Source organism: Fukomys damarensis, unplaced genomic scaffold (genome assembly GCF_012274545.1).
Source record: "Fukomys damarensis isolate Sample0158 unplaced genomic scaffold, DMR_v1.0_HiC HiC_scaffold_4, whole genome shotgun sequence".
In the NCBI taxonomy this organism is placed as follows: Eukaryota; Metazoa; Chordata; class Mammalia; order Rodentia; family Bathyergidae; genus Fukomys; species Fukomys damarensis.
This window is the reverse complement of record NW_022900916.1, coordinates 26,274,806-26,300,064: the sequence shown is the minus strand read 5'-3', so window position 1 is coordinate 26,300,064 and position 25,259 is coordinate 26,274,806. Positions and strand designations below refer to the sequence as shown.

The 25,259-nt window shown below is 35.2% G+C and overlaps 1 protein-coding gene and 1 pseudogene across 13 annotated transcripts in view; both read right to left on the bottom strand.

Moving 5' to 3' along the window:
• Mpp6 (membrane palmitoylated protein 6) overlaps positions 1–25,259 on the bottom strand; it is a 93,071-nt gene that overhangs the window by 54,435 nt on the left and 13,377 nt on the right. For 4 of the 13 annotated variants that reach the window (XR_004514736.1, XM_033757273.1, XM_033757275.1 and 1 more), the window contains exons 1-2: positions 21,730–21,865; positions 2,401–2,522 (exon numbers count right to left, since the gene is read on the bottom strand). Coding sequence is in view for 12 of the 13 variants with exons in the window: in XM_033757273.1 (XP_033613164.1) it covers positions 2,401–2,522; positions 21,730–21,859 (252 nt within the window). In the remaining variant the exon portion in view is untranslated. Of the gene's footprint in view, positions 1–2,400; positions 2,523–8,528; positions 8,550–21,729; positions 21,867–23,123; positions 23,201–25,259 lie in introns of those variants that run through there. The other 9 variants (XM_033757307.1, XM_033757281.1, XM_033757279.1 and 6 more) reach the window with 7 other exon arrangements.
• LOC104864948 lies at positions 4,249–5,285 on the bottom strand (annotated as a pseudogene).

Below are 25,259 nucleotides of genomic sequence, written 5' to 3'. Positions count from 1 at the left end.
TTTTTTTTTTTTTTTTTTTTTTTTTTTTTTTTTTTTTGCCCTTTTGCACTAGCTTCACTCCACTGGGAAGCTGAATAGAGGTGATCAAAGTGGACACCCTTACCCATCTCTGTTCTTTAAAAAAGCATTCTATCTTTCACCATGAATTACAATATGGTGAGGATTTTAAATAGACACCCTTTATCCATTTCAGGGAGTTTCCCTTTATTCCAAGTTTTCTGAGTAGTTTTTTTTTTTTCAATCAGGAACAGATACTCAACTTCATAAAATTTTTTTCCTGAAAGTATTAACATGATCAAATGTTTTTTTTATCATGTCTGTTAAAATGGTGACATATACTGATTAGTTTTGAAATATTAGAACAATCTTATTTTTTCTTCAAACAAAACAAACTTGGGTAATGAGGTATTATCTTTTTTTTATGCTGGTATGTTTGTTTTGTTAATATTTTCTTAATTTAAAATTAAATCTATGTTCATCAGGGACACTGTTCTGTATTTTTTTCTTGAAATATCTTTAGCTAGTTTTGATAACTAGGGTAATACTAGCTTCATAAGACAACACAGCAAATGTTCCCTTGCTTTTTTTTTCTTAAAGAAATCATATAAAATTAGTATTATTTCTTCCTTAAATGTTTAACAGAATTTACCATCAAGGTCCTCCCTTATTTCTATGATTTCTTTCTACACTGAACATAACTACTGATGTTTTCTGTTGTTGAGATACTGCCTGAATAGATATTATTATCACCCAATAGATATTATTGGGTGACTTTGTTTTTCATTTCATTTTTAATCAACAAGCATATGGTTGTATGTTATCTGCTCAAAAAGTTATTCAAACATTTCAATTACTCATAATGAAAACAGTGGCATAAAATAAATTTTTATCCACAGAAGTTGTTAGTAATAAATACACATACATTCAAACACCCTGTGTTGTAGTAGACTGAGCACAGAATGTAGATATAACACATGTTCTAACCTTTTTCTCTGTCATTTACTAGAAAAATGACCTTAAGTAAACCATTTATTTACTTTAGATCTTAGTTTTAAATTCATAAAGTTGTTACAAAGATAAAACAGTATATTTTAAGTTCAAAAAAGTTACAAAACAGAACAGTATAAAAACCTTCATAATTGATAATCATTATTGTAAAATGCTTTACAAATATTATTATAGTTTCTAAATACACAGATCAAAATTCACACATTTTTAAATAATGGAGGAGCTTTGCAACTGATTCATGGATAATAATAACTAACAATCAATAGTATGATATCAACAGAAGTGTGAAAACTGTTTTTAAAGTACTAATACAAACCCAGAATAAGCCATAAGTATAGGCTCCTACTTATTTCAACAGGCCCTGAGCTATTACTTTATTAGCCTTTATACCATGTGAATCTAGCATGAGCAACTAAATGAAGAATCTGCATCATTAATTAACTCTTACCAATGGAAACTTTATAAAAGGTACATTTTCTCAGAAGTCTTAAAAGAATACAAGATAAGAGACTAGCTAAGAAAAAAAGAAAGACCACAAAAGAGAGTAAAATCAACATTCTAGGAATGCTAAAGCAAAACAAATGACAAAATAGCTATATAAAAGAAAGGTCAGAGAGACCATGTGGCATAGGTTGTTGAAAGTAAGACTCATTTGGGATAATTCTACAGTGTGGGATAGCAGGATTGCGAAAAAGGTAATACACTAAGCTTCAGTGATGTTTATTAAAATTAGTATGGGGAAAGAGTATAAAGTGAAACTGAACCAAATAATGTTTATAAAAGCTTATAAATAGTGCTTACAAATTGTTTATAGGGCTTGGGGATTTAGCTTAGTGGCACTGCACCTGCCTTGAAAGCACAAGGTCCCAAATTCAATCCCTAACACACACACACACACACACACACACACACACACACACAGAGTTTACAAATGAGTTAAAGAGATTGCTCAAGAGTTGACTATGGAAACAGACCAGAGCTATGCAAGAATAAATAAAATTTCCAAAATGTAGTACATAAATGAATTTAAATGAAAAATGGTACAGATTGTAACTTAAAATAAGAAAATAACTTGCTGTTGAAAACAGAGATAAGTCCAGGATTTTTTCCACAGGCCCTGTTATCACACAACAGTGCTACTGATTTCTCTAAATTTTAACAGTATAAGAAAACAAAAAGTTAAATCATTCTGTAAAGACAAAACAGAAAGAGCAATACTTGCCTCATTTCTGCATATCCTACATTAAGTTTTCATTATGTGATAAGTGTTATTATTTGTTAACTATCACTAGGTACACCAATGACATTCTAAAATAACAATATTGTTCTACTTTTGCAAAAACACATTTTCAAAATAATTCAGTAATCTTAGTGATAAGCCAATATACATACTTTAGCAAGTGATTTCACAATAGGATTTTCCATAATCCCCTTGAGGAAAATTAAGTCTATTTCTTCTGCTCCTGTAGATGAGGGCAGCTCTGGAAGGTTTTCCAAGACTTGCTGCATTGCTGCTGAGATAACAACATAAAAAAAGCAAAACTTAAATTTCAGGCCATTATGAAAACTATAAAATAATACAGATAAAAAGATATTAACAATTTTTGAAAAAAATCGTATCAGACTACATCTTATATATACTTGTATTTGCTTTGTTTTTAAAATTTGAAAACACTCCTCGAGAGAAAACAGAAAATCTGAATAGACTTATAAAATGTAAAAAAGATTTAGTAATCAAAAAATTTCCGACAAGTCCATAACTTGCTTCACAGGTAAATTATACCAAACACCCGAAGAATAATTAAAACCAATACTTCACAAACTTTTCCAAAAAATACCAGAGGGAATACTTCTCAATTCAATCTACAAAATCTATTACTCTCACACTAAACCCAAAGACATCACAAGAAAATTACAACTAACATCCCTTATGAACACAGATACAAAAATCTTTACAGAATATTAGCAAAATGAATCCAGGAACATATAAAAAGGGTTGAACACAAATGCCAAGTACAATTTACCCAAAGTATGCAAGAGTGATTAAACATATGAAATGGTTTAATAAAAATACTATATTAACAGAACAAAGAACAAAAAGCAAATGACATCCAGTAGAAACACAGGTAAACATTTGACAAAATCCAAAAACATTTTCATGACACAAGAATCATTTATCAAAGTAGGAACAGAAGAGAAATTCCTCAACTTGATAAAGGTACCCACAAAAATCCTAAAGCTAATATTATACTTAATGACAAAAGTTCAGACAAAACCAAACCTTGATGATGAAACTATGGCATACTCCTACTTAGTATGTGTAAATGACTTACAATTTTGGAAGTAAAAAGGTGAACAAGAGTACAATGTGGTTAAAACAAGTTTAAGTGGACAGGATACAACAGAATCAATTTTCAAAAATATTTTTGCACCATGTCTATCAAGGTACTTAGCTTTACTTATGATTCGTTATATTTCTTTGCTTTACCATTCTAAATTTGTATTTTTATCTTTTGTTGTGGGAAATTTCAAACATTCACAAAAGGAAACAGAATAGTATAATAAACCCAACAATGATCAACTGCAACAATTAGTGACTCATGGACCATCTTGTTTGATGCCCCTATATACTGTACTTTCCTCTTCATGAAACTTGAAGCAAATTCCAGATATCTCAGTGTGTATGTGTATGATCAGACACTTTAAAAGTAATATAACCAAAATACTTTTAACATAGCTAAAAGTTAACAATAATTCTTTAATATTATCAAATATTTAGTGCTCAACTTCCCAGGTGTACTGAAGATTTCTAAAAAAGTCTGTATTGATGACTTTTTTTTTGGGGGGATACTATATTTATGTATATAGAAAGGACAGCTGCAAGGCCCTCACAGAGGAAATTCTACCCCAAAGACAAAAGTTCACAGCAAATTTGTGTCTCTTCCAGGAGAAATCAGGCTGGAAAGCTGAACTTCGTATCTCTGGACACCCATCAGACTCTCCCACCAGAGAATTCCAAATAGGTCAGGAAAAAGGAACTCCTTCCAGAACTGAGGTCCAGTGGGAGCCTGTTTCCTAAGGAACAGGCAGTGACCCTGTTTGGAGGGTCAGATGGAAGTCATGCTGGGGTTCTTCTCTGGGTTGTATAGCCTATGTAGCGAGCTGGCAGCATGATGGGGACCCAGTAGAGGGACTGGAGAGCAGTTAGTCATGTATTCTTGGGTGCATACATGTGTGTAACAGGGCACAGGTTGTCTGTCCTCCTTGAGCTTGATGTCTCTATCTGCCATCCTCTCCCTGACAGCACCCTAGTACTTTGCACTTACATTTCTTTCTGTGACTAAGGATCTGGATATCCAGTTTTTCTCCAAACAGAATCACTGCGGTTCGGCAACTCGGAAAAGGTAACAGCTGTCCCAGGGGAGTAAAGCAGATGACTAGAGGAGTGGTTTGCTCCAACCAGATATCCTTGATTTTTTTTCCCAATCAGATATTCTTGATTCTTTTTCTTTTTTAAACAAACAATAAAGCTGGTGAAAGGAATGATGGCTCGAGTAACATCATTCCAAATCTGTTATTATTCTCAAAGAGGTCCCTTTCCTGACCTTCCAATACCAAGGTTTGAGAGACAGAGGCCATCCTTGCAGCTGTGATCCTGGCTGCTACCTGCCTTTTTGATGGGGCCTTGCTATCTCTCCATCAACAGACTTTGTATTTCTTTCCTCTCAGACTTGGGCTGGGCCTCATCTGGAAAGTCTGAGAAGCCCAAGGTGTTAGGAGTCCCAAGTGCCAGGTGAGTGTGCAAAGGGCCCAATTCTAGACATTGGATTTAGGGGCTGAGTTGAGGGGGATTTCCTTGAGTTCCATATGCACACACACAATAACAACCATGAGTACAATGCACATGGCTTGGATCAGCCACCAGGTCAACGCTGAAGGAAAACAGGAGCTGTAGAGCCAAAAGCCCAAGAGTTGAAAAAAATGGACAGTAACAGTGAAATCCAGATACTGCTTCCCTCGGAGGATGAAATACAGCAAGCCCAGGTAACAGGTAAAGGTGCTGAGGATGAAGGACATCATGGAGAGCCAGTCTGGAGGGGTGGAGAAGCCCAGAATGTCGGTATCAATATCTGGTGTAGCGATGGGCTGCTTTTCACTAGAGCATCCACCAGCACCAGCCACAGACCCAGTGAGCCATAACAGACAGACCACACAAGGACAATCTGCAACAGGATCAGCAATGGGTCCCACACATACCTACAGAACTGGCTCGCCATGCCGGCCCACAGGGCCCAGCAACTGCCAGCTCACCATGCCAAGGACCCCCGGCCACCTGGCCACCCGTGTCTTGACTAGAGGTTACAGCATCCGAGTTCAGCTAACAGACCAGACCATGGAGGAGAGGCCAACCAGCCTGAAGAGGCAAATCTCTAGTGACCTGAAGGGCCGAGGCAGCTGTGTGGGAAGTCTTTCCAGGTATGGAGGCCAAGGACAGATCTGATAATGCATCTATATGGACTCTTGAAGTACCCAATTATTATTATTATTATGGTGTTTATTAAACTGGGTAGAAAAGTGGTGGAGATTGTTAAAGATGCCAACACTTAGCTACTCTGAAGATTGTCATAAATTGTTACTAATTCTTGGTCTTATGGAATTTAATTAAAGCCCTGCCAAACTTGCCAATATCCTATGTCCTGAAAAGAAATCTTGAACATTATGAAATTGTAATCATTCTTAATTAATTTGTACATTTTGGTGGATTTCAAACTAAAATGCAATACACAGTTCTAACTATATTACCCTAAAAGCACATGAAAAGAGAAAAGTATAAGAAAATTTAAATAAAGGATAACAAATGAGCCGAGTCCTGATTTACAAAAAGAGAGATACTGCAGAATTTATACAAAAGAGTTAAGTTATTATGTTTTTTAACACAAATTTCCCCTCTTGGGATTTTCTTTTTTTTGAAAGAAGAGACTATTTTTCCCCACCAGAAGTTCCTTCTTCCCAAATCAAATAAAGTACCTTCATAATTTAAAACAAAAAGAGAAAAGAGCCATGAGAAAATTAATGTCACCAAATAGTAAAACATAAATATATAATAATTACTCAGATATGGATAATCACAAGACAATTCTAGAACACGTAGAAGTTTCATATATGAAATAAGCAGCTTTTTGCAGTAGGAGCCTTGCAAATTTGGGCAAATGCCAGAGAAGCAGAGAAGTGTCCCCAATGTACTTGAGAATTCAACAAGAAAGGAAAGTCTCAAATCTTAAAGATGAGCCACCTGCTAGTTTCTTCCTTTCCTCCTCCAAAATCACAAGAGAACAGATCCTTTAATCAGAGCCTAGATTTAATGGAATTCTTATTTGAGAAAGAAAACTAATATATTTAAACTAGACCCTTATGTTACAAATATAAACAAACATTTGTGAAAATGAGCACCATGAATAAGATTCACCAAATTCAACAAGCAGAAGCACTAACTTCCAAAAAGAACCGTGGGGGGGCGGGAGAAAATATAATGTGCAGAAAGTTAAAGCTAAAGAATCCTCTCATTAAAAAAGGGCAAAAGAGGCCTTCTTGGGATGTAGCTAAGTGGTAGAGTACTTGCTCACCATGCACAAGGTCTGAATCCCTCAGCACCCACCACCAAACCAAAAAGAAAGAAAGAAAGAAAAAAAAAAAAAAAGGTTAGAGGGGCTTTGTAAAGAGAAGTATGAAAAAACTGCCATGAATCAGAAAAGACCAAAATTTACAAGGTAATGAGAAATACAGAAATACAAAGAAGAAATTGATAAAAAGGAAAACAGAAATGAATAAATCAAAACTACAAATAAATGAGATTTAATCAATAAGCCAATAGCTAGCTATTTCAAAACACTAATAAAAATAAACACATGACTGCTCTGATTAAGAAAAGCCAAGACAAATAACATTAGGAATGAGATAAATTAACAGATGTGGCGACAAAAGGAAATATAAAGAAAAAACTATTTGAATATCTAGTTAAATAGATGATTTTCTAGGAAAATACCAATTATCAAACTGGAGAAAGGTAAAAAATGGAAACAAATCAGACTATAAGACATTAAAAGACCTTCAAAGGTCCACTCTTTTAAAAGGCATGAGGCCTATAAGTAGATTTAAGAATACATTTTATCCGGGCTGGGGATTTAGCTCAGTGGTGCCAGTGCCTGCCTTGCAAGCACAAGGCTTTGAGTTCAATCCCCAGTACCTAAATAAATAAATAAACAAACATAAAACAAATTCTATCATGCCTTTAAGATACAAATAATTCATGGTTTTAAAACAAAATATTCGTACTGTATACCTAAAAAGTACCAATAAACTCAATGTGAAAAAAAATAAAACAAATATTCCAATCTCAACTCTGATGGATAATCTGACCTTCATAAGAACAGAAGGAAGGGCTGGGGATTTGGCCTCAGTGGTTCTGCCATCTTCCTCACAAGAACCAAGGTCCTGAGTTTGACCCCTGGTACTACCACAACCACTACCAAAAAAAAAAAAAAAAAAAAAAGGAACAGAAAGAAACCAGACTCCTTTTATACCACCTTCTACAGGAAACATTACACAATGGAGAAAGGTCAGAAGCTTTACTAATAAAAGACACAAACTAGAAAACAATGCCCATTAAAATTACTATTCTACAATGGTTTAACTGAGTTTTAATTAATGTTATGACGTGTTATTTTCAAAAATGCAGATGATATATGTTATCTATTTAGAAGTCTGCAGGAATCAGTTTAAAAATTATTTTTTTTTTTGTTTTGTTTTTTTTGAGACAGGGTCTCACCATGTAGTTGAGACTGACCTGGATCTCTCTATGTAGCCCAGGCTGGTCTCGAACTGGAAGTGATCCTTCAGCCTCAGCCTCCCAAGTGCTGGGATTATAGGTGTGCACCACCACACCTGGCTGTTTAAAAAGTATTAAAGCTCATTGTCAGAGTTTGGCTAGGTGACTAGACATAAAAACAATGGAGAAAGATCAATAGTTATCCTAAACAGTTGTAATACCATTTCAGGTTTAAAAAAATATTCAGACAGATATGGGGAAATTATAAAAATTATACTACAGGACATTTAAAACACACTGACTCTAAGAGACCAGATTCTAAGATTCATTACTGTAAAAGTGCCAACTCTCCCAAATTATTCTGGTTTTTTTTTTTGTTTTTTGTAAAGGAATAAATCCTATTAGAAATACAAGATTTGGGAGAAAGTTATAAAAAGTATCTATAGGAGAAAATACATAAAACTTAGTCATTACCTTTTTTAAAAAAGCATAAATATAAATGAGGTACCTGTGCTGTTAATTCTAAACACACTATAAATTAAGTGCAGTACTGTCAGCAATAGACAAATCTTGAAATCAAGAGCTAAATGAAATTTAATATATGATAAAAGCAATGTATCAAATTAGCGCAGTAGGGTTACGTTAAACACAGTAGCTTGACTATATTTGAGTTTATAGTTCTTCATTTCTCTACCTCAGTGGACCACTTGCCCAGCATGCAGAAAACACTCACTTCCATCCTCAGCACTGAAAAGCAAAAAAATTGGCAAAGTAGTAATACAAATAATAATAAAAAAGATAAAGACCATAGTTAAAGAGAAAATATCAAACTAAAAAAATATTTTAAAGTTTGAAAGTGGTAGAGTAGGAATTTAGAGCATAAAAGTATATTCTGCCTCCTAAATATTTCCGGAATCTATTAATTTCTATCACACTATAATAAACCCTACACACAATCATGTCTTGCCCTTTCTGCCCATCTCTCCATCTCTTTTCGCCCTCACATTTGAAAAAGATCTCTCTTCCTAAGGTTTAAGAAAGTTCGAATTTTTGAAATAGTGCTTATCTTATATACATCTACCCTTTCCAACATCTTTACTCCTCTGTTTTTGTTTATTCACTTTTTGAGACAGGGTATCACCATGTAATGTAGTTCAGGCTGGCCACCAATTTGCAATGATCCTATTGCCTCAGGCTCTCAAGTGCCAGGATTATAGGTGTGCATCACCATGCCCAGATAGTTCTCTGTTTTTAAAATTTAATTGTTTACTGTCTGGTTTATCAGGACCTTTAAAAAATAGCCTTTAACATCAGACTATTCTGTATACAATAACAAGGTTTCTCTTCTCATTTTTAAGGTGCATTATTTCTAATTTGTCATATGCTTATTTGCACCCTTCTTTGTGAATTCAAGTTTTGATTTCTTTTGGGTAAATACCTAAGAGTGGCACTACTGTTTCATAAGTGTATGTTTAACCAATTTCAAAAATTAATGAACTCTTTACAATATTATTCAACCCCATATCATGCAGGTACCATTCACTAGCCCATCTGGGACTTGGTATTTCTACACACATTTTATATTATAAAACATATTCTTCGGGGTCGGATCCACACACGCAGAACAACATTAAAGGGTCTCTTTTGCTGGACATGGTGGTGCATATCTGAAGTCTCAGTTACTTGGAGAGCTTAGGCACAAGGATCATTAGAGCTCAGGAGTTTGAGGCCAGCCTGGGAAACATAGTAAGACCTTGACTCAAAATAAATACATGATAATAAAAATAAAAATAAATGATCTCTTTCTAGACCTTTTCTCTATCCATTATCTGTTACTTTTGGTTCTCTGGGACACTATTTTCTAATCCTCCAGCCACAAATGTGGGACTTTATTTATATTACTCTGCAAAACCTTTCTACAACTACACTTATGTCCAGATTCAAGCAATGAGAGCTGCAGAAATAAAAAATAGCGAGGATTTCCCCTACACTTGGGGTCACAGCTCCTCTAACTGAAGAGGAGAATCATTTCCCTTAGAATCTTAGGCTCTTCTTTTGTAGCTGTGCCAATACTGCTGTCAGTGTATCTTGGGGACTGGGGTGCAAGAGAACACAAAAAAGGGGACAAAATAAGTGGGTGGGGGAGATGGGAGGGAGAGACAGGGAGGGAGTTAATATTAACAGAAATTCCTATCTCCTTGAAAAGCACTGGGAAACCCATTTCCTGCTTTCCAAATCAGAATTAAAGTTCCTGGTGTTTTCTTTGTTCATTCTGATATTGACTTTTGGATTTTGAGTTATACTGAGTTAAGGTAAAGGAATATAAAACAAAAAAAAGGAAACAAACAAAAAGGTAAACTTACCACTGATCTATGGGCCCTAAAATTTCTAGTTGTCGTCTCTAACCTTCCTGCTATTTACGTTGCAGAACCTGCAAGCCAGTAACCTGTGAATCTTGTCCACTTTTTCTAGATATAGTTTGTGGGAAAGACAAAAATATGGTGTACTCCTTCCATCTTACTGTAAATGTTACATTTTGTTTTTAAACCAAAATGTGAAAATTTGGGATAATTAGGTATCATTCTGGCAAATATTTTTTCTTTCCTCTGTCTAGAACTCTCATAACATGTATGTTTTAATGCAGACATTGTCCCACAGGTCTCAGCGGAGGATTGCTACATTTAAAAAAAAAATTTTTTTCCCCTCTTCTTTGGAATGAAGACTTTTTACTGATCTTCATTTGTTTTTTCTTTCATCTCATCTCTGTTCTTAAGACTATCCAGTGAATTTCTCTTTTTAAATATAGTATTTTCAAATCTAGTATTTCCACATTGCTTCTTTTCTAGTTTCTCTGAGATTCTCTATTCGAGTCTCATTAAACATGTTTTAATAACTTAAATATATTAAAATAGCCAATTTGAAGATGTCACTAAACCCAGCATCAGGCCTAGTTAGCATCAGTTTCAACTGATTCTTTTTCCTGATTACAGTTAAATTTTCCTAGTTTTCTTTTTTGTATGTCTAACAGTTTTGGTTGAACACTGACTCGCTAACATGTTACAGTAACTTGGATTCATTTTATTTATCAGAGTTATTAAGTTTTTCAGTAACTGGTTTGGACTTAAATTTCAGATTTTGTTTTAGTCAATGGTATATAGTCAGGGTACTCCTATTCAGGTTTGTCTGAATGCTGTGGGGCTATATCATGTCTGGAAAGCTTAATGATCAGCCAATAAATTGGGCAAAGGTTGTGTTCACACACCTGGAGTATACAAGAATTCCACCCTCAGCCAGTTTATCTGTGTGAGGATTGGGAAATGTAATCAAAGTTGCAGCCAGTTCTCTAGTCTCCCTTAGCTTTCACTTTTGCCAGGTTCTTCCTGGTTGCCCCATTTGAACAGCTTACCTCAGCCTTTTTATAATTCTGTTTCAAATATTTCATTATTAAATTTCTGCTGTCCCACTACTCCCATCAAGCCAGGTCTACAACCTCAAATTAGCAAAGCAGCAGGTTTTCTCCATCTGTTTCCAACAAAATTTCATCAATTTTCAGGTGCAAAATCACAGGTTTTTGTGTCCCCTTCAAATCCATCTTACCCTCAATCATGTCACTTTTTGTCATAGTCAGTACAGGCTGCTATAACAAAAATACCATGACCCCATACCATGAGTTCCTCCATCTCCTTATAAAAGAATTAATGTCATGATGGAGGGACGGGATCTACTCTCATGACCTAATCTAATCCCAATCACTTCCCCAAAGACCAACTTCCAAATATTATCGAACTGGAGTTAGAATTACAACATATGAATCTTGGGGAATAATTCAGTCCACAGCACTGATAAAGCTTTAGTTCTCACCAAGGGAGCTGAAGGACCTGGGGAGTATATAGGAATAGCCCCAGGCAAAAAGGCCACAGATCTATATTGTTCCTACTTTAAGTAGTTTTGTAAGAATGATTATTTCTCAATTTTTTAATTGCCTCCAGTATCCTTAAATGGCTTTTTATATTTGCTTTTGCAGGGGGAAATCCTTAACCACAATGCCAGAATTAAGTGTTGTTTTGTTTTGTGGTACTAGAGACTGTGGCCGTGGCCTTCACTCTGAGCTACATTCCCCAGCTCTTATTTAAATTTTTGAGATAGGGTCTCCTTATGTCACTAAATTGATCAAGGGTGGGCTTGAACTTGCAGTCCTCCTATGTAAGCCTTCCAATCTGCTGGGTTTATAGAAATATATCATACTTGCTTGCCTTAAGTAGTATTTTTAATCAGAGATTTAAAAAGGTTTAATTTTACCAAATCTTCACACTCACAACTTTCCGGCAAGTAAGAGATCTTCATGATAAGAGATAATATTTCTTCTAATAAGGCAACATATGGAGGATACACTATGGCATTACTTGAAAACGGGAAAAAACAGAAACATCCTCAAAGTTCAGCAGGAAACGACTCAATTATCTATGCTCATCCTGTATTATCTGCAACAGTTAATAACATAGTGTTACATGTACTAATATGAAAAGCTCTCCAAAACACATTTTTTTGGTGATGAAAAAAGCAAGTTCCATATAGTATTATACTACTAATGTGGTATAGTAAGATGTCACTAATATGGCAATGTATTTATATCTTATGTATTTATATGTATATAAATGAAGCATATTTTAGAGGTACAAACACATAAATACACACATATAGGTCTACAAATATATAAAAGAAAAATAGGTAATACCCCTGGGGGAAGGAGCAGAGATTGAAAGGAGACACAATTAAAAGAATGTAGACTTTAAATTTTGAGGCTGCCTAAGCTAATACATACATATATTTTTTTTGAAGAGTCAATATCATGAAGAGTCCCAGACATTTCTATACAGATTTCAAAGGATTAAAGAAATCCACTTTAGCTAATAAAATTAAACACCTTTTTATAGAAGATTTTATTAGGTAAAAAATGCTTGGCACCATTTCTCAAGCCACAGATTCTCCAAAGATAATTTCCATTATATCTTAAATATTCTATACATTATTTTGTACTACTTATCATAGGTTTCTTTTGTAATTTCACTTCAATCTGTGACATTAAATAATGTCATAACTTTAATAGCTGCACTTTTAAGTGTAAGACTTCTCTATGGCCTATACATAAGAATTATGACTAATGAAAATAAAAGACTTCAAGGCACTATGGAAATAACTTATTTTTCTACTTTTAGCCATATATACAAAAAATAAAAACTGTAGTTCCCTCCCACATGTAGCTCTGGCATATTTGGTCTGAGATTACTAAGAATTGAGTTCTACATTGATTTTTGAGAAATACTATCAGGTCAAGGGTCTTCTTTTACTCTCCTGAAATACACTCTTCACAATTCTAAAATGATAAAGTACATAATCTTTTCTATTTAAACTAAATGATTAAGGAAGAGTTTCTTACTACTATTGCTATAAGTTCCCTTCGAGTTTTCTTTTATACTTCTCTGCTAATATAAACACTTGCTAATTTAATCAAAGCCATCATATGATATCAGTGGTAGAAATCTTCACAATCCTTATTCTTTGTCTTTTGCTCTTTTTTATTAGTACATGCTTGCAATTCATCCAGTATATAATAATCTTGAGAGTGGTTACATGTATTTACCACAGCTTCTTTTTTTCCTCTTCTCTTTCTTTACCTTTCCCTTTTCCCCATTTTTCATACTTATTGATATTATCTGTTTTAGTTCATGTTATGGCATATAGTGTTTACATTAATTAGGATTATTAAATTTGTGTTACCTGGCATATCTTTATTCTTATTTCTCCTTCCTCTCCTCCTCACCCCCCTTGTCCTAGTCCCTCTCTATCAATTCTATACCATTTTTTTGGTTTGTACTATGCCTCACTCAGATATGCATACAGAATTAAACTTGTGTGTCTGATTTATTTCACTCAATATTGTATTTTCTAGGTGCATTTATTTTCCTACAAATGTCTCCAATTTGTCATTCTTTATAACTAAGTAGCATTTCATTACATATAAATAGCAAATTTTGTTTATCTGATCATGTTTTGATAGGTATACAGGCTGCTATACTACAAAGCAAAAGTAAGAAAAACAGAACGGTACTAAAACAAAAATAGACATGTGGATCAATGGAACAGAATCGAGATACAGAAACCTCACCAGACACATTCAACTATGTGATCTTTGACAGAGGGTCTAAAAGCATATGTTGGAAGAAAGATCGCCTATTTAACAAGTGGTATTGAGAGAAATGGTTATCTATTTGCAGAAGAACGAAACTGGACCCTTATCTCTCACCATGCACTAAATTAAATCAAAACTGATCAGAGATCTAAACATTAAAACCCTAAAATTAAAACAGAAACATAATCCCTTAATTTTTTTTTCAGTACCAGGGATCAAACTTTAGCCACTGAGCTAAATCCCTGTTCCCACAATCCCTTATATTCTTATACAACTCCTCATCACTGAACCATGCCTAAATAGATGTTCATTCTAATTTCATTTTTTAGGTCAGTTGTCCATTGCTTCCTACACTACATCAGTTCCTTCAAGATTCTTTTTGCTAGCATTACTCCTCTACTGCTTTGGGGCCATATTGAGTAAAATAAAGGTTATTTAATATATTAGACACTTTCCCATCACTGGGACAAAATACCTGATACCTGCAACTTAAAGGAGGAGAGGTTTATTTTGGCTTGAGTGGGTTCAGTCTGTAACTGGCTGGCTCCAGGCAGAGAAAAGCTGCTCATGCCACGTGGCCAGGAAACAGAGAGAATGGAGGAGCAGAGGACAAGAATACATCCTTTTTGGTGTTTTCCCTAACAGTATATCCTAAGCATTGCTCTAAGTCACTACTTGAGTTCAAATAATAACCACTTCATATGTAGTATCTTTTCTCTACATTTTCGATTCCATTTTAGTCTCCAAAACAGATCTATAAACTAGATGGAATAGGTTTTATAGGTATACAGTACAAGATTCACTTTGTCGGACTTAGGAATGAATCTAACTTTAAAATGTTCTCTTGGAACCAAACTCATTCATAAGTTGGGGACTTACTGTACTTGAAAACAAGCAGCCCAACATGTGACATGGGAAACTGTTGGCTCCTTTTGACCAGATTTACAGTGAGAATGAGGAGCAAAAAATAGAAGGCAATGATTAAGCTTGGCCAGAATGGAAGGCTTGAAAGTTAGGGCAAAAGAGCATGTGACTGCTGAGAAGATTAGTGTTAAAAAGAAGCCAAGTACTTTGCATCAGGACAATAGCAAAGATGGGTTGGAGGCCTCTGAGAAATCTGCAAAACTGCATCATCATAGGCTGAAAGCTGTAAAAATGAGATGAAAGCCCCTGGGCCCAGAAGGCTATAGTCCAAGGAGGCCAGGCTACATACAGATCAAGCTGCTGATAGATCTTGGTGGTATCCATATGATATTGTTTTTTTCAGGCATGCAGAATGCAAGAGTTGTGGGGTCATGGAAGCTTCCAGCCAGATTTCAAAGAAAGGCCTATGAGGGAAATGCATGCATCTATGAGCATGTGGAGACCCTAAGAATGTAGGTCTCCTGAGGAAAACTGCAGGCAGCAAGAAGAGACAGTCTAAGAAAGAAGTTATGTGGGCCGCCTTAGCAAGACTACAGCAGGCAAGGATTTCTTCGGATATCACATCTCACCATAGTGTGCCCTAGATATTAGACATGGAATTACAGGATTTAACATTTGTCCTGATGGGTTTTGGTCTTGCTTTGGTCTGGTGTTTATCTATTGTGCCTTATGCTTTCTTTTTGGAATAGGAATGTTTATCCTGTAGTTCACATCTCTAAGTCTGCCTTGAGTCTCAAAGGAGATTTTGGACTTGGACTTTTTCAGCAATCCTGAACTATTAAAACTTTGTGGTGATTTTTAGAGATGGAATAAATATATTTTGCATATGTAATGGACACGAGCCTTTTGGGGACCAGGGGCAGATTATGATTTAATTTTAAAATATGCCCCAAAAGTTTCAGTTTTGGAGGTGGGATCTGATCAGAAAGTGTGTGTCACTGAGAGAATGATTTGGAAGGGTGTATTCTTGTCCCCTGCTCCTCTATTCTCTCTCTATTTCCTGGCTACAGTGACATGAGCAGCTTTCACCAGCCAACTATAGACTGAACCCACTAAACTGTGAACCAAAATAAACCTCTCCTTTAAGTTGCAGGTATCAGGTATTTTATCCCAGTGATGGGAAAGTGCCTAATACATTAAATATCCTTTATTTTACTCAATATGCCCCCCCCAAGCATTAGAGAAGTAATGCTAAAAATTCAGATATGTTAAAGAAAAGCAAGAAAGTGTTTCACTTAAGTGAAAGTTCTTACTAAGGAAAAGAAAAAAAATCCTATGCTAAAGTTACTAAAATCTATTGTAGGAAAATATCTTCTAACTGAAATTGTGAGGAAAGAAAATGAAATTCATGCTAGTTTTACAAAAGGAACTATAAAGATAATGGCTATAGTGCCTGATGTTTGATTAGCTAAGATGGAAAAGGCATTAAATTTGTGTATGTATATAGCAGCAAACAGTATACATAGGATTTAGTACTATTTCAGGTTTTAGACACCTACTGAGGGCTTAGAATGCATCTCCTGTAGTACGGGTAGATTACTGTACTTGTTTCATGTATGCTCCTTTATTCTCTTTATTAAATTATAACCTCTCAATAAACAAGAGCTTACTCTCTTATACAGTGCCAGTACAGTGCCTTGAATGCTGCAGATACTCAACAAATGCTTAGCAAATATGTGCACAATGGTATGAAGAATTAATTTTATGAATTTATTTTCATTTTTATTACCTAGCTTTGAAGTTAAAGTGGGGAAAAATTTTGTACAATCAACATTATGAAATAGGAAGAAAAGGGCTAAAGCTGTGGGGGAAGTGGGAAGGGTAAGGGAAAGGTAATAAGGGCAAAGAAAAAAAATGAGAAAATGAAAAAATGGAAATAAAGTATTTCTAAATAGGGAAGGGAAGAGGGGGTGAAGGGAGGGCAAGGATAAGGGGAAACCAAGACCTGTCAAGTAAAGGTACAAGATCCCAATGATGAATGTAACTGTACTGTATACCTAAAATGTACCAATAAACTCAATGAGGAAAACAAAACAAACAAATGATGCAAACAAGTAAGGAACCAAAGGTTTTGGAAATTTCCTTGAGTTCAAACAATGCCAGTGTCACTAAGGAGCCACCAATTCATTTCTTTATTTCTTTATATTTTTTGGTACTGGAGATTGAACTCAGCACCTTGCAATTTCAAGGCAGGTGGCAGCACCACTGAGCTAAATCCCAAGCCCCTCCATTTCCTGACGTTACACTCCAGAGGTCTAAAGAAAAACTCAGATTGAAGGTTATAGGAGCTCTTCAAGCAATCTTCTTTCAGAAGGGAAAGCTGAAGCATTCTCTCTTCATCACAGATCCCTTCATTCAAAGCATAATTAAAAATTAAAATTGAGAATAGTTTTCCAGAAGAAACTCCTCCCCTTAAAGGCTCCAAAGGTTATTGTATTTGAATTTGACAAAATCAAGTGTCAAGAATCAAATACAAAAAAAAAATAAGTATTTTATTCAAGAGGACAAATACCTGGATTTCCTGGTTAAAAAAAAAACAAAAAACTGAACTCATCTAATTTTGTCCTTGCCTGAAAAATCCTCCAAAGTATAATAAAGATATGTCTGTCATTTTATTTTATAAGGCATAAATTGACAAAAGTGGGGGTAAGGAAAGAAAAATTATCTTAGATATTATATGGACAAAGGAGCTACTGACTTAGCGATGCAGAGACCATACTTTAAACCAAGTGTGGAAACAGAAAACAACTATACTTGCACAGCAAACTTGTCTAAAGGTGAGCAGTTAGTAGTACAAGGTATCAGCGGAGAAGGGAACTACAATAAGGAAAATGTGATTAAAAACTGTACAACATATTGAGCTCATGAGCTCCTACTTCCACCTTTCACTTTCCTCTACAGAAATGAAAAGTAAGTAAAATAAGAGGTGTTTCTAGACCAAGAATAATGAAAGTATATGGAAAATAGAACTATTTAATGCCAAGATAAGCCTCTCTATCTGATTCTCCCTCTTGACTCTCAGAAGCCGCCAATCTGGTATTTATATTCAAAGGATGTTAAAAGTCTTCTTTAGCAAATATAGTGAGTAAACATGAGACACACAGACATAAGATCAGGTATTTTCTGCAAATGACCCAACTATAAGTGAACCAGACTGAAGCTCAACTTGCAATCAGAAATTCAGTATTTTATTTGTTTTATTCTTAATACTGAGCTAATAACCTGAGATGTTAAGTGGCTAAGTAAAGCCTGTAACATGAAAATTGAGATTAAAATAAGCAAACAAGCAAATGTATTTCAAATAATGAAATTATTCTAGGTGAAGAAAATTGATTATGGAAGACAAATTTGAGGTAACACTGAAATAGTAGCATTTTCCTAAAGTGATAGAAAAATAGGAAATTAGGGGACCCGATTAGAGGGCATCTAAATAAGAAGAGTGTGGAAAGAATAGACACAATGGAAGAAAAGAAAACATTAATGAAATACTTTACATTTTCCAGACATGTACACTGTAAGTTGCTGGACTTAATGAGGCACTGAGCACCCAGAAAAACAGTTGAAAAGACTCAAAGATATTTTGTGAAATCTCAGAACACTGAAGAAAAAAAGGCACATGTTAAAAACCAAGAATCCAGGGGCTGGGGATTTAGCTCAGTGGTTCTGCTGCCTGCCTTGCAAGCACAAAGACCCAAGTTTGATCCCTGGTACCAAAACAAAACAAGAATCCAAGTGATTCTGGTTGCTCAATGAGGATACCAAACAACAGATGGTAATGAAATGATGCCTTTAATTTCTAAGAAGATATTTCAGGTGTATACTGAGGACAGAGAATAGCAAATGTACCTGGACTGGTCAGAAGGTTCTAAGAGAGACATCTTCAAGAAAACGAAGTTGCAAAACTTTAATAAACCACTTAAAGTTCAGTTAGAAAATTAGCAAGGATTTAGAGGTTGAACTGTTAAGGAGTAGCATATAAGTAAAACTAGATAATTATTAACGCCAAGAAAATAAAAATACAAGAATAGAGAATACTAATGGAATAACTAGCAAGTACTGATCCAATCAAAAAGAGTAAGTTAAAAAACATTCAGAGTAGAAGCAGGAAGAAATAAAAATAAAGAGAGTTGGGGAATACTGTCGGTTTTCCATTTATATGTACATTAACAGTTACTGGGGATTGAAACCATTTCTGGCAACACATAAAGAAATTAAAATTAAAACCTAGAAAAAAATTCAGCTGTCATATATAAGGAGTAACCAGTTAATTGTAGAAAAAATCATAGAATTATAACTAACTTCTGGATAAGTACGTCTTAGACTAAGAAATATACCTTAGCATCAGAAGACTTGCCTAGCATGGCAGAGGCCCTAGTTTCAATTCCCAGCATCACCAAAATACAAACAAAAGAACTAGACTTTTCCTTTGAAACTTGGAGAATGAAAAACTACTGTTAGATGATTTGTTTTTGTTAAATTATTCTTTGTGTATTATGCATGGCATGAAATAAGTCTTAGTAACTGGACTAAAATGTGACTTGTGAAAACTAGTATTTAAAACCTAGACATAAAAGGATATTTTCAATTTTTAAAATTCATGACTATTTTCCATATTTGTAAATATGAACATTTACACACAAGGAAACTTTTCAGTCAATCTTAAATTATAGAGCTGCTTCTATTTACTAACATGCTTATCTGGTTTCAATCTAAATCATTTTTCAACTGGTACAAAACATATAAAGCACTGCACTGAAAATAAGCACAGAAGTTGGAATTGGTGCTGTATAATCCTAGTACTCTGGGAAGCTGAGGAAGGAGGACTGCAAGCTTGAAGACTGCAAGTCTGAGGCTAGCCTGGGCAATTCTGGGAAACCGGGCTAGGGATGTAGCTCAGTGTGAAGAACCTGGGTTCAATCTTTAGTGCCCACCCCAAACAAAATATTTTTGAAGGTGATGAAGAAATAGGAAACAAATTATCTTCACTACCACTCCGAGGCCACTCAGTCATCTCTTCTGGGCATGAACCCTAAGGTAACAAGACAGTGGGAAACAGGCATACCACAGAAAATTCTTGCAAGAAACATTAAAATATAGTTCAATGGGGCCAGGGATTTAGCTCAGCGGTTTGGTGGCCTGCCTTGCAAGCACAAGGACCCAAGTTCAATCCCCGGTAACAAAAAAAAAACAAAAAAAAAAAACCAAAAAAAAAAAAAAAAAAAAAAAAAAAAAAGAGAGAGAGAGTTCAATATTAGAAGACTTTGATCCTATATGTCCAGATGAAAATCTTGCATTCTATACCTCTGCTAATTATTTAACAAAGTTTCAGAAATTTGGAAAGTCCAAAGACGTCCTACCTAGATGAAAACACAGATTATATTTTGGGTTTCAACCTCCCATTTCTTACCTAAAAGACTTTTTGATTATAAGAAACTTAAGCAATGTGCAATTTGTTCGAAGTATATGAAACAGCACTCTATTACAACTGAACATTGATACTGTTTTAATGTCTTTTCCTAACTGCAAATTTCCTTGTAGTAAGAATAATCACTATGGACAACTGGGTATCCTTGCCAGCCCTCATATCTAGCAGTTAAGCTGTTGAGAACAGGACCAGGGATTTAGCTCAGTGGTTCTGCCACTTGGCTTGCAAGTGCAGATCCTGAGTTCAATCCCTGGTAACCAAAAAAAAAAAAACAAAAAAAAAACCACCCCCCCAAAAAAAACCAAAGAAACTATTGGGAACAACATGGGTTAAATATATAATAATTTGTGTCTTTCACACATTTGAAGATTACATAAAAATATTGTTTCAAATATTGCAAAATGTTTCACAAGCCCCTCTCCATAACAATAACTTTCTATACTTTAATTTGATAAAACAGTATTAATGATGTAGCTTACATTTACACTCACTGAAGATATGCCCAATGCCCTGGTTATTGCTTGCCTGCACATATTTAATATTGGTAATCCTGCACAAAATAACGAGGCAATCATCTCTCACCTGTTATTTTCACAGCTCTTTCGATGTCTTTCTTCCTCTATTCTTGTCCTTACTTTTTAAAAATTCAGTAACTGTTCTGATCCTACAAAAATCAGCAGGGCTCTACAACATAGCTGCAAAATTATGTATTTGTGCCTTCTTGGGTTATCTCATATTCCCTATCTTAAATACTTATTAAATTGTGAATGTATTTGTTAAAAAGGAAAAGAAAAAAGAAACTATCATCTAGTTGATTGTCAATCTCTTGCACTCATAGAATTAAATACAGCAGCAACATTCCCTGCCTCTTCTCCTCAAATCTCAGGAGGAAACATGCTCTTCCTCTTCTAAAAAGTTTTATCTGCAGTGAATCATATCCCTCCTGCCTACTGTTGGGCCCATGATCCTTGGGTGTTCTTATAACTTCAGTATTTTTTTATTTGTTTGATACTTCCCATCCTTTTTGAGTAATTATTTTGAAGAATCCCTAGCTTGAAATGTATTCCCTTTTGAGTTACACCTTTACCATCTTTTCCCAAAAGCCATGCTTCTCTACAGAATAACCCACACCGTGTGTCATCTTTTCAGTTCTCCACTCAGTACAAGTCTGCTCAAAGTTCTTAAACAAAATTAAGAATGACCTGACAGATCAGTCACACAACCTATACTCATTCTTAAGAAAAGACTACCATTGCTGTTGGTGTCTCTCAGGTTTTCATTTTTCTCTTGAAATATCCCAATTATTTCTAGGACTTCAACTCATTTTTATCTGATTTCCATTCTCAGAGTACTCACCTTTCTCCAACTGCCTTCTTAATGTATTTTCCCCTGGGAGGCCCAAAGGTGGTGACTTTAATTTACCATTTTCAAAACTATTCATCCACCCTACCAAGCCTACTCCTCTGCTACAGATTCTACCTCTCATGTGTATTATGACATCATCATCTGCTCATTCCGTCCAAAGCGTATAATCTTAAAACCATCCAACTTTTTCTTCCCCATAAACTCTAGACATCTCATTCTTCTCCAGCTTTTCAATGTTTTATTAAAATCTCAAAATAATTCTCACCACAATTTCTAGGCTCTGTCCTTTGGTACAATTTTGAACTTCCCTTGCCTTTTACATGGTCTATTAGTCCCTCTTCCTTCACCACTATAGACCATGCTCTGATGGTGCTATGACAGAAAAAAAAAGCTAATCTACAGAGATCACTTTTTTCAACAGATCTCAAAAGTGTGTTTTCTAATGTTTTCTCACAGTGTACTGGTACTGCTTTGAAGAAACTTTTACTGGCCTAACCTTTATTAACAAAAGCAAGTTTAAGCTTCATTATTTAGAAGAAAATAGGTACTACTATAATTCAATTATATCTGTGTGCAAGTGTTTTTACCCACATAATAAGGACTAATATGAACTGTGACTACAGGCTCACTGCCATATTTCATTAAATAAACAAATTTCAATCTTTTTTAGCATCTCAAAATTATATAATTTTAGAATGTTATTGATAGTTTGTTTCCAAAATAACATTTTATATCTGCATTTATAAAAATATCTAGAATTCACAACAGATCCACTTATAAATTGCTTTTTAAATTGAATCATGATGAAAGTGACTGAAGAAAAGCTACATGAAAACCTCTCCCTTCTGTCCACTGCTATCCACTGGCCATCTAAGCCATCACCATCTCTGGTGTAGTTGTCATTTGATTGCTTCCTTACTTTCTTTCTAGTTCTCAATACAGAGCCATCATTTAAAAACATATTCTGATTACTCTGCTGTTAAAATTATGTTACTCTCCTGCTAAAACTGTCCAAAGGCTTCTTCCCTGCAGTTATAAAAACATCCACACACTTACCCATGCCTCGCAGAGCCTCACAACTGGTACACTACCCATGTACCTCTTGTCATCTCCAGCCACAGAGTCCTTTTTCTTCTTTAAAGACACTCCAGTCATTACCTTTCACTCATTTCTCATCTTTACTGTTTCCTGTTCTCACTGTGTGATGTGACATCCCACAAACCCTCATACATATTATTCTTGTCATTTGTTACAGAGTAAATGTCACTTCCCAGAAATCAAATCCCAACACACAAGCTAAACCATCACCTCCACCATACCCATAGCCTCACAGCTCTTTTCATTCTGCTGGCTTCATTTTCATCATCATACTCATCTAAAATTACCTGTGTGTGCTTGTTGTCTGTGTCCTTTTAACAGAGGTTCACTGACGGCTCTGTCTCCTCTGGCACTAGGACACTGCCTTGAAAAACAACAGGCAAATATTTATCAATGTCTAATGTCTCTCAAAGTTCGTATTTCCTTGCCTACATCTCCACAGAAAAGTGTCATGGGCACCATAAACTCAACATTTCCAAAAGTTATAATGTTATTTCCTAAATAGTCTTCCTCTTGTATTCCCGCTTTTAATCAATGGCACCATGTATAACTGTTCAATCTCTTTTCTTTCTTTCATCTAATTTTTTTTATTTTGGTACCGGGGATCGAACTCGGGTCCTTCAGCTTGCGAGGCAGGCAGCGGAACCACTGAGCTAAATCCCCGGCCCTTCTTCCACCTAATTTTTAATCTATCAGCAAGACTTTTCAATTACATATCTCTCACATAACACCCTTTTCTCTATCTCCTGTCACTGTCTTAATTCATACTCTAATCATCTATCACATTAAAATCTAAAGCCTTCTATTTATTTTTCTTACTTCATCTGTCCCTGCTATGAATGAGTTGTCTCCTCTAAAATTCATGATGGAGTTTAATTCAACTGTGAGATATAAAGTGTGGAAAGTTAATCTCATAATATTTAGAGGTGGGGCTTTTGAAAAGTGATTAGGATTAAAGTCTCCAAGATGGAGTCTTTAGGCCTGAATATTGTGGGATTTGCAAAAAAAGGAGAAAGTCCAGGATACACATATGTAGTTCCCTGTCTCATGCTACATGATGCTCTGTACCACCTCAAGGATTCTGCCAACATTAAGGCCATCAGCAAATATGGTCCCACAATCCTACATCTCCAGAACTGTGAGCCAAAATATACATCTTTTCTTTAAAACTTACCAGTCTGTGGTACTGTTAGCAATGATAGAAAACGGACTGAAACAATTTCTAATAGCAACATCAGAGTGAACTTTCCTAAATACTAACACAACCATGATTTTCACTGGTTCCTCAATGCCTATAAAATCCAAATTCCTCTCTGGTGTGAAAAACTATAATAGTACATAAGATCCAAGTGATATAATTGAGAATGTGAAATAGGAAGAAAAGGGCTAAAGGTGTAGGGAAAGTGGGAAGGGTAGGGGAAAGGTAATAAGGGAAAAAAATGTGAGAAAATGAAAAAATGGAAATAAAGTGTTTGTAAATGGGGAGGGGAGGAGGGGGTGAAGGGAGGGCAGGGACAAGAGGAAAAAATGAGAACCAAGACCTGTCATGTAAAGGTACGAGATCCCAATGATGAATGTCTAACTGTACTGTATACCTAAAAGGTACCAATAAACTAAAAAAAAAAAAAAATCCAAATTCCTTAAAATGGCCTTAAAGGCCCTTACATCCTCTCCTGTTGACTATGCAGTCCCCTCTTATCCCACCTCACAGAGATCCTTTTAGTTCCAGCCACAATGGACTATTTACTATCATCTAAATCTGCTTCATACTGCTGTAACTTCACCTAACTGTCCCAAGTGAAGACTTCTCTAATCCACTCCAGCAGATTCAGGAAAAATACCACTTACTGTATAAACCCTCAGTATTTTTGAATTCTGTTTCTGTAAATTGGCCTACTTGCTAAAATTTATTTGTGAAACAAAAACCAATACTCACAGAGCTCTTGTGGTCATTCATGGATATGCACAGAGCTGTGAAAAATGTGAGTCAACTAACATTTCAGTCACAGATGAAGCTGAACATTATGCATTCTTGTTTCAGACCTCATACTCAAAAGAAGTATGTTTTTCAGAGACTTTTTAGTGCCACCCATTCTTTTTTATATTTTTCAGTTGTGAGTTTGCTGTCCAAAAGGGCCTAATCACAGTACTGAAGCTCAGTCTGGTGTTCTTAAGTAGGCTGTAATGTACCTTTTGGAGAATATGTTAGATAATTCTCATTCAGGAATGAGTTATAATATGAGATTGACTATGAGTTCAATACCAATGAGTATTAATAATATGTAGTGAGGTGTCTTTGGGTAAAAATGCATAAAACAAGGTTATTTATTGATCAGTTGATGAAAATATTGTAAGCAAAGGCTTACAGGAATGTAAAACCTATTTCCCCTAAAAGAAATAGCTCAGTATTTGATAATTCAGTG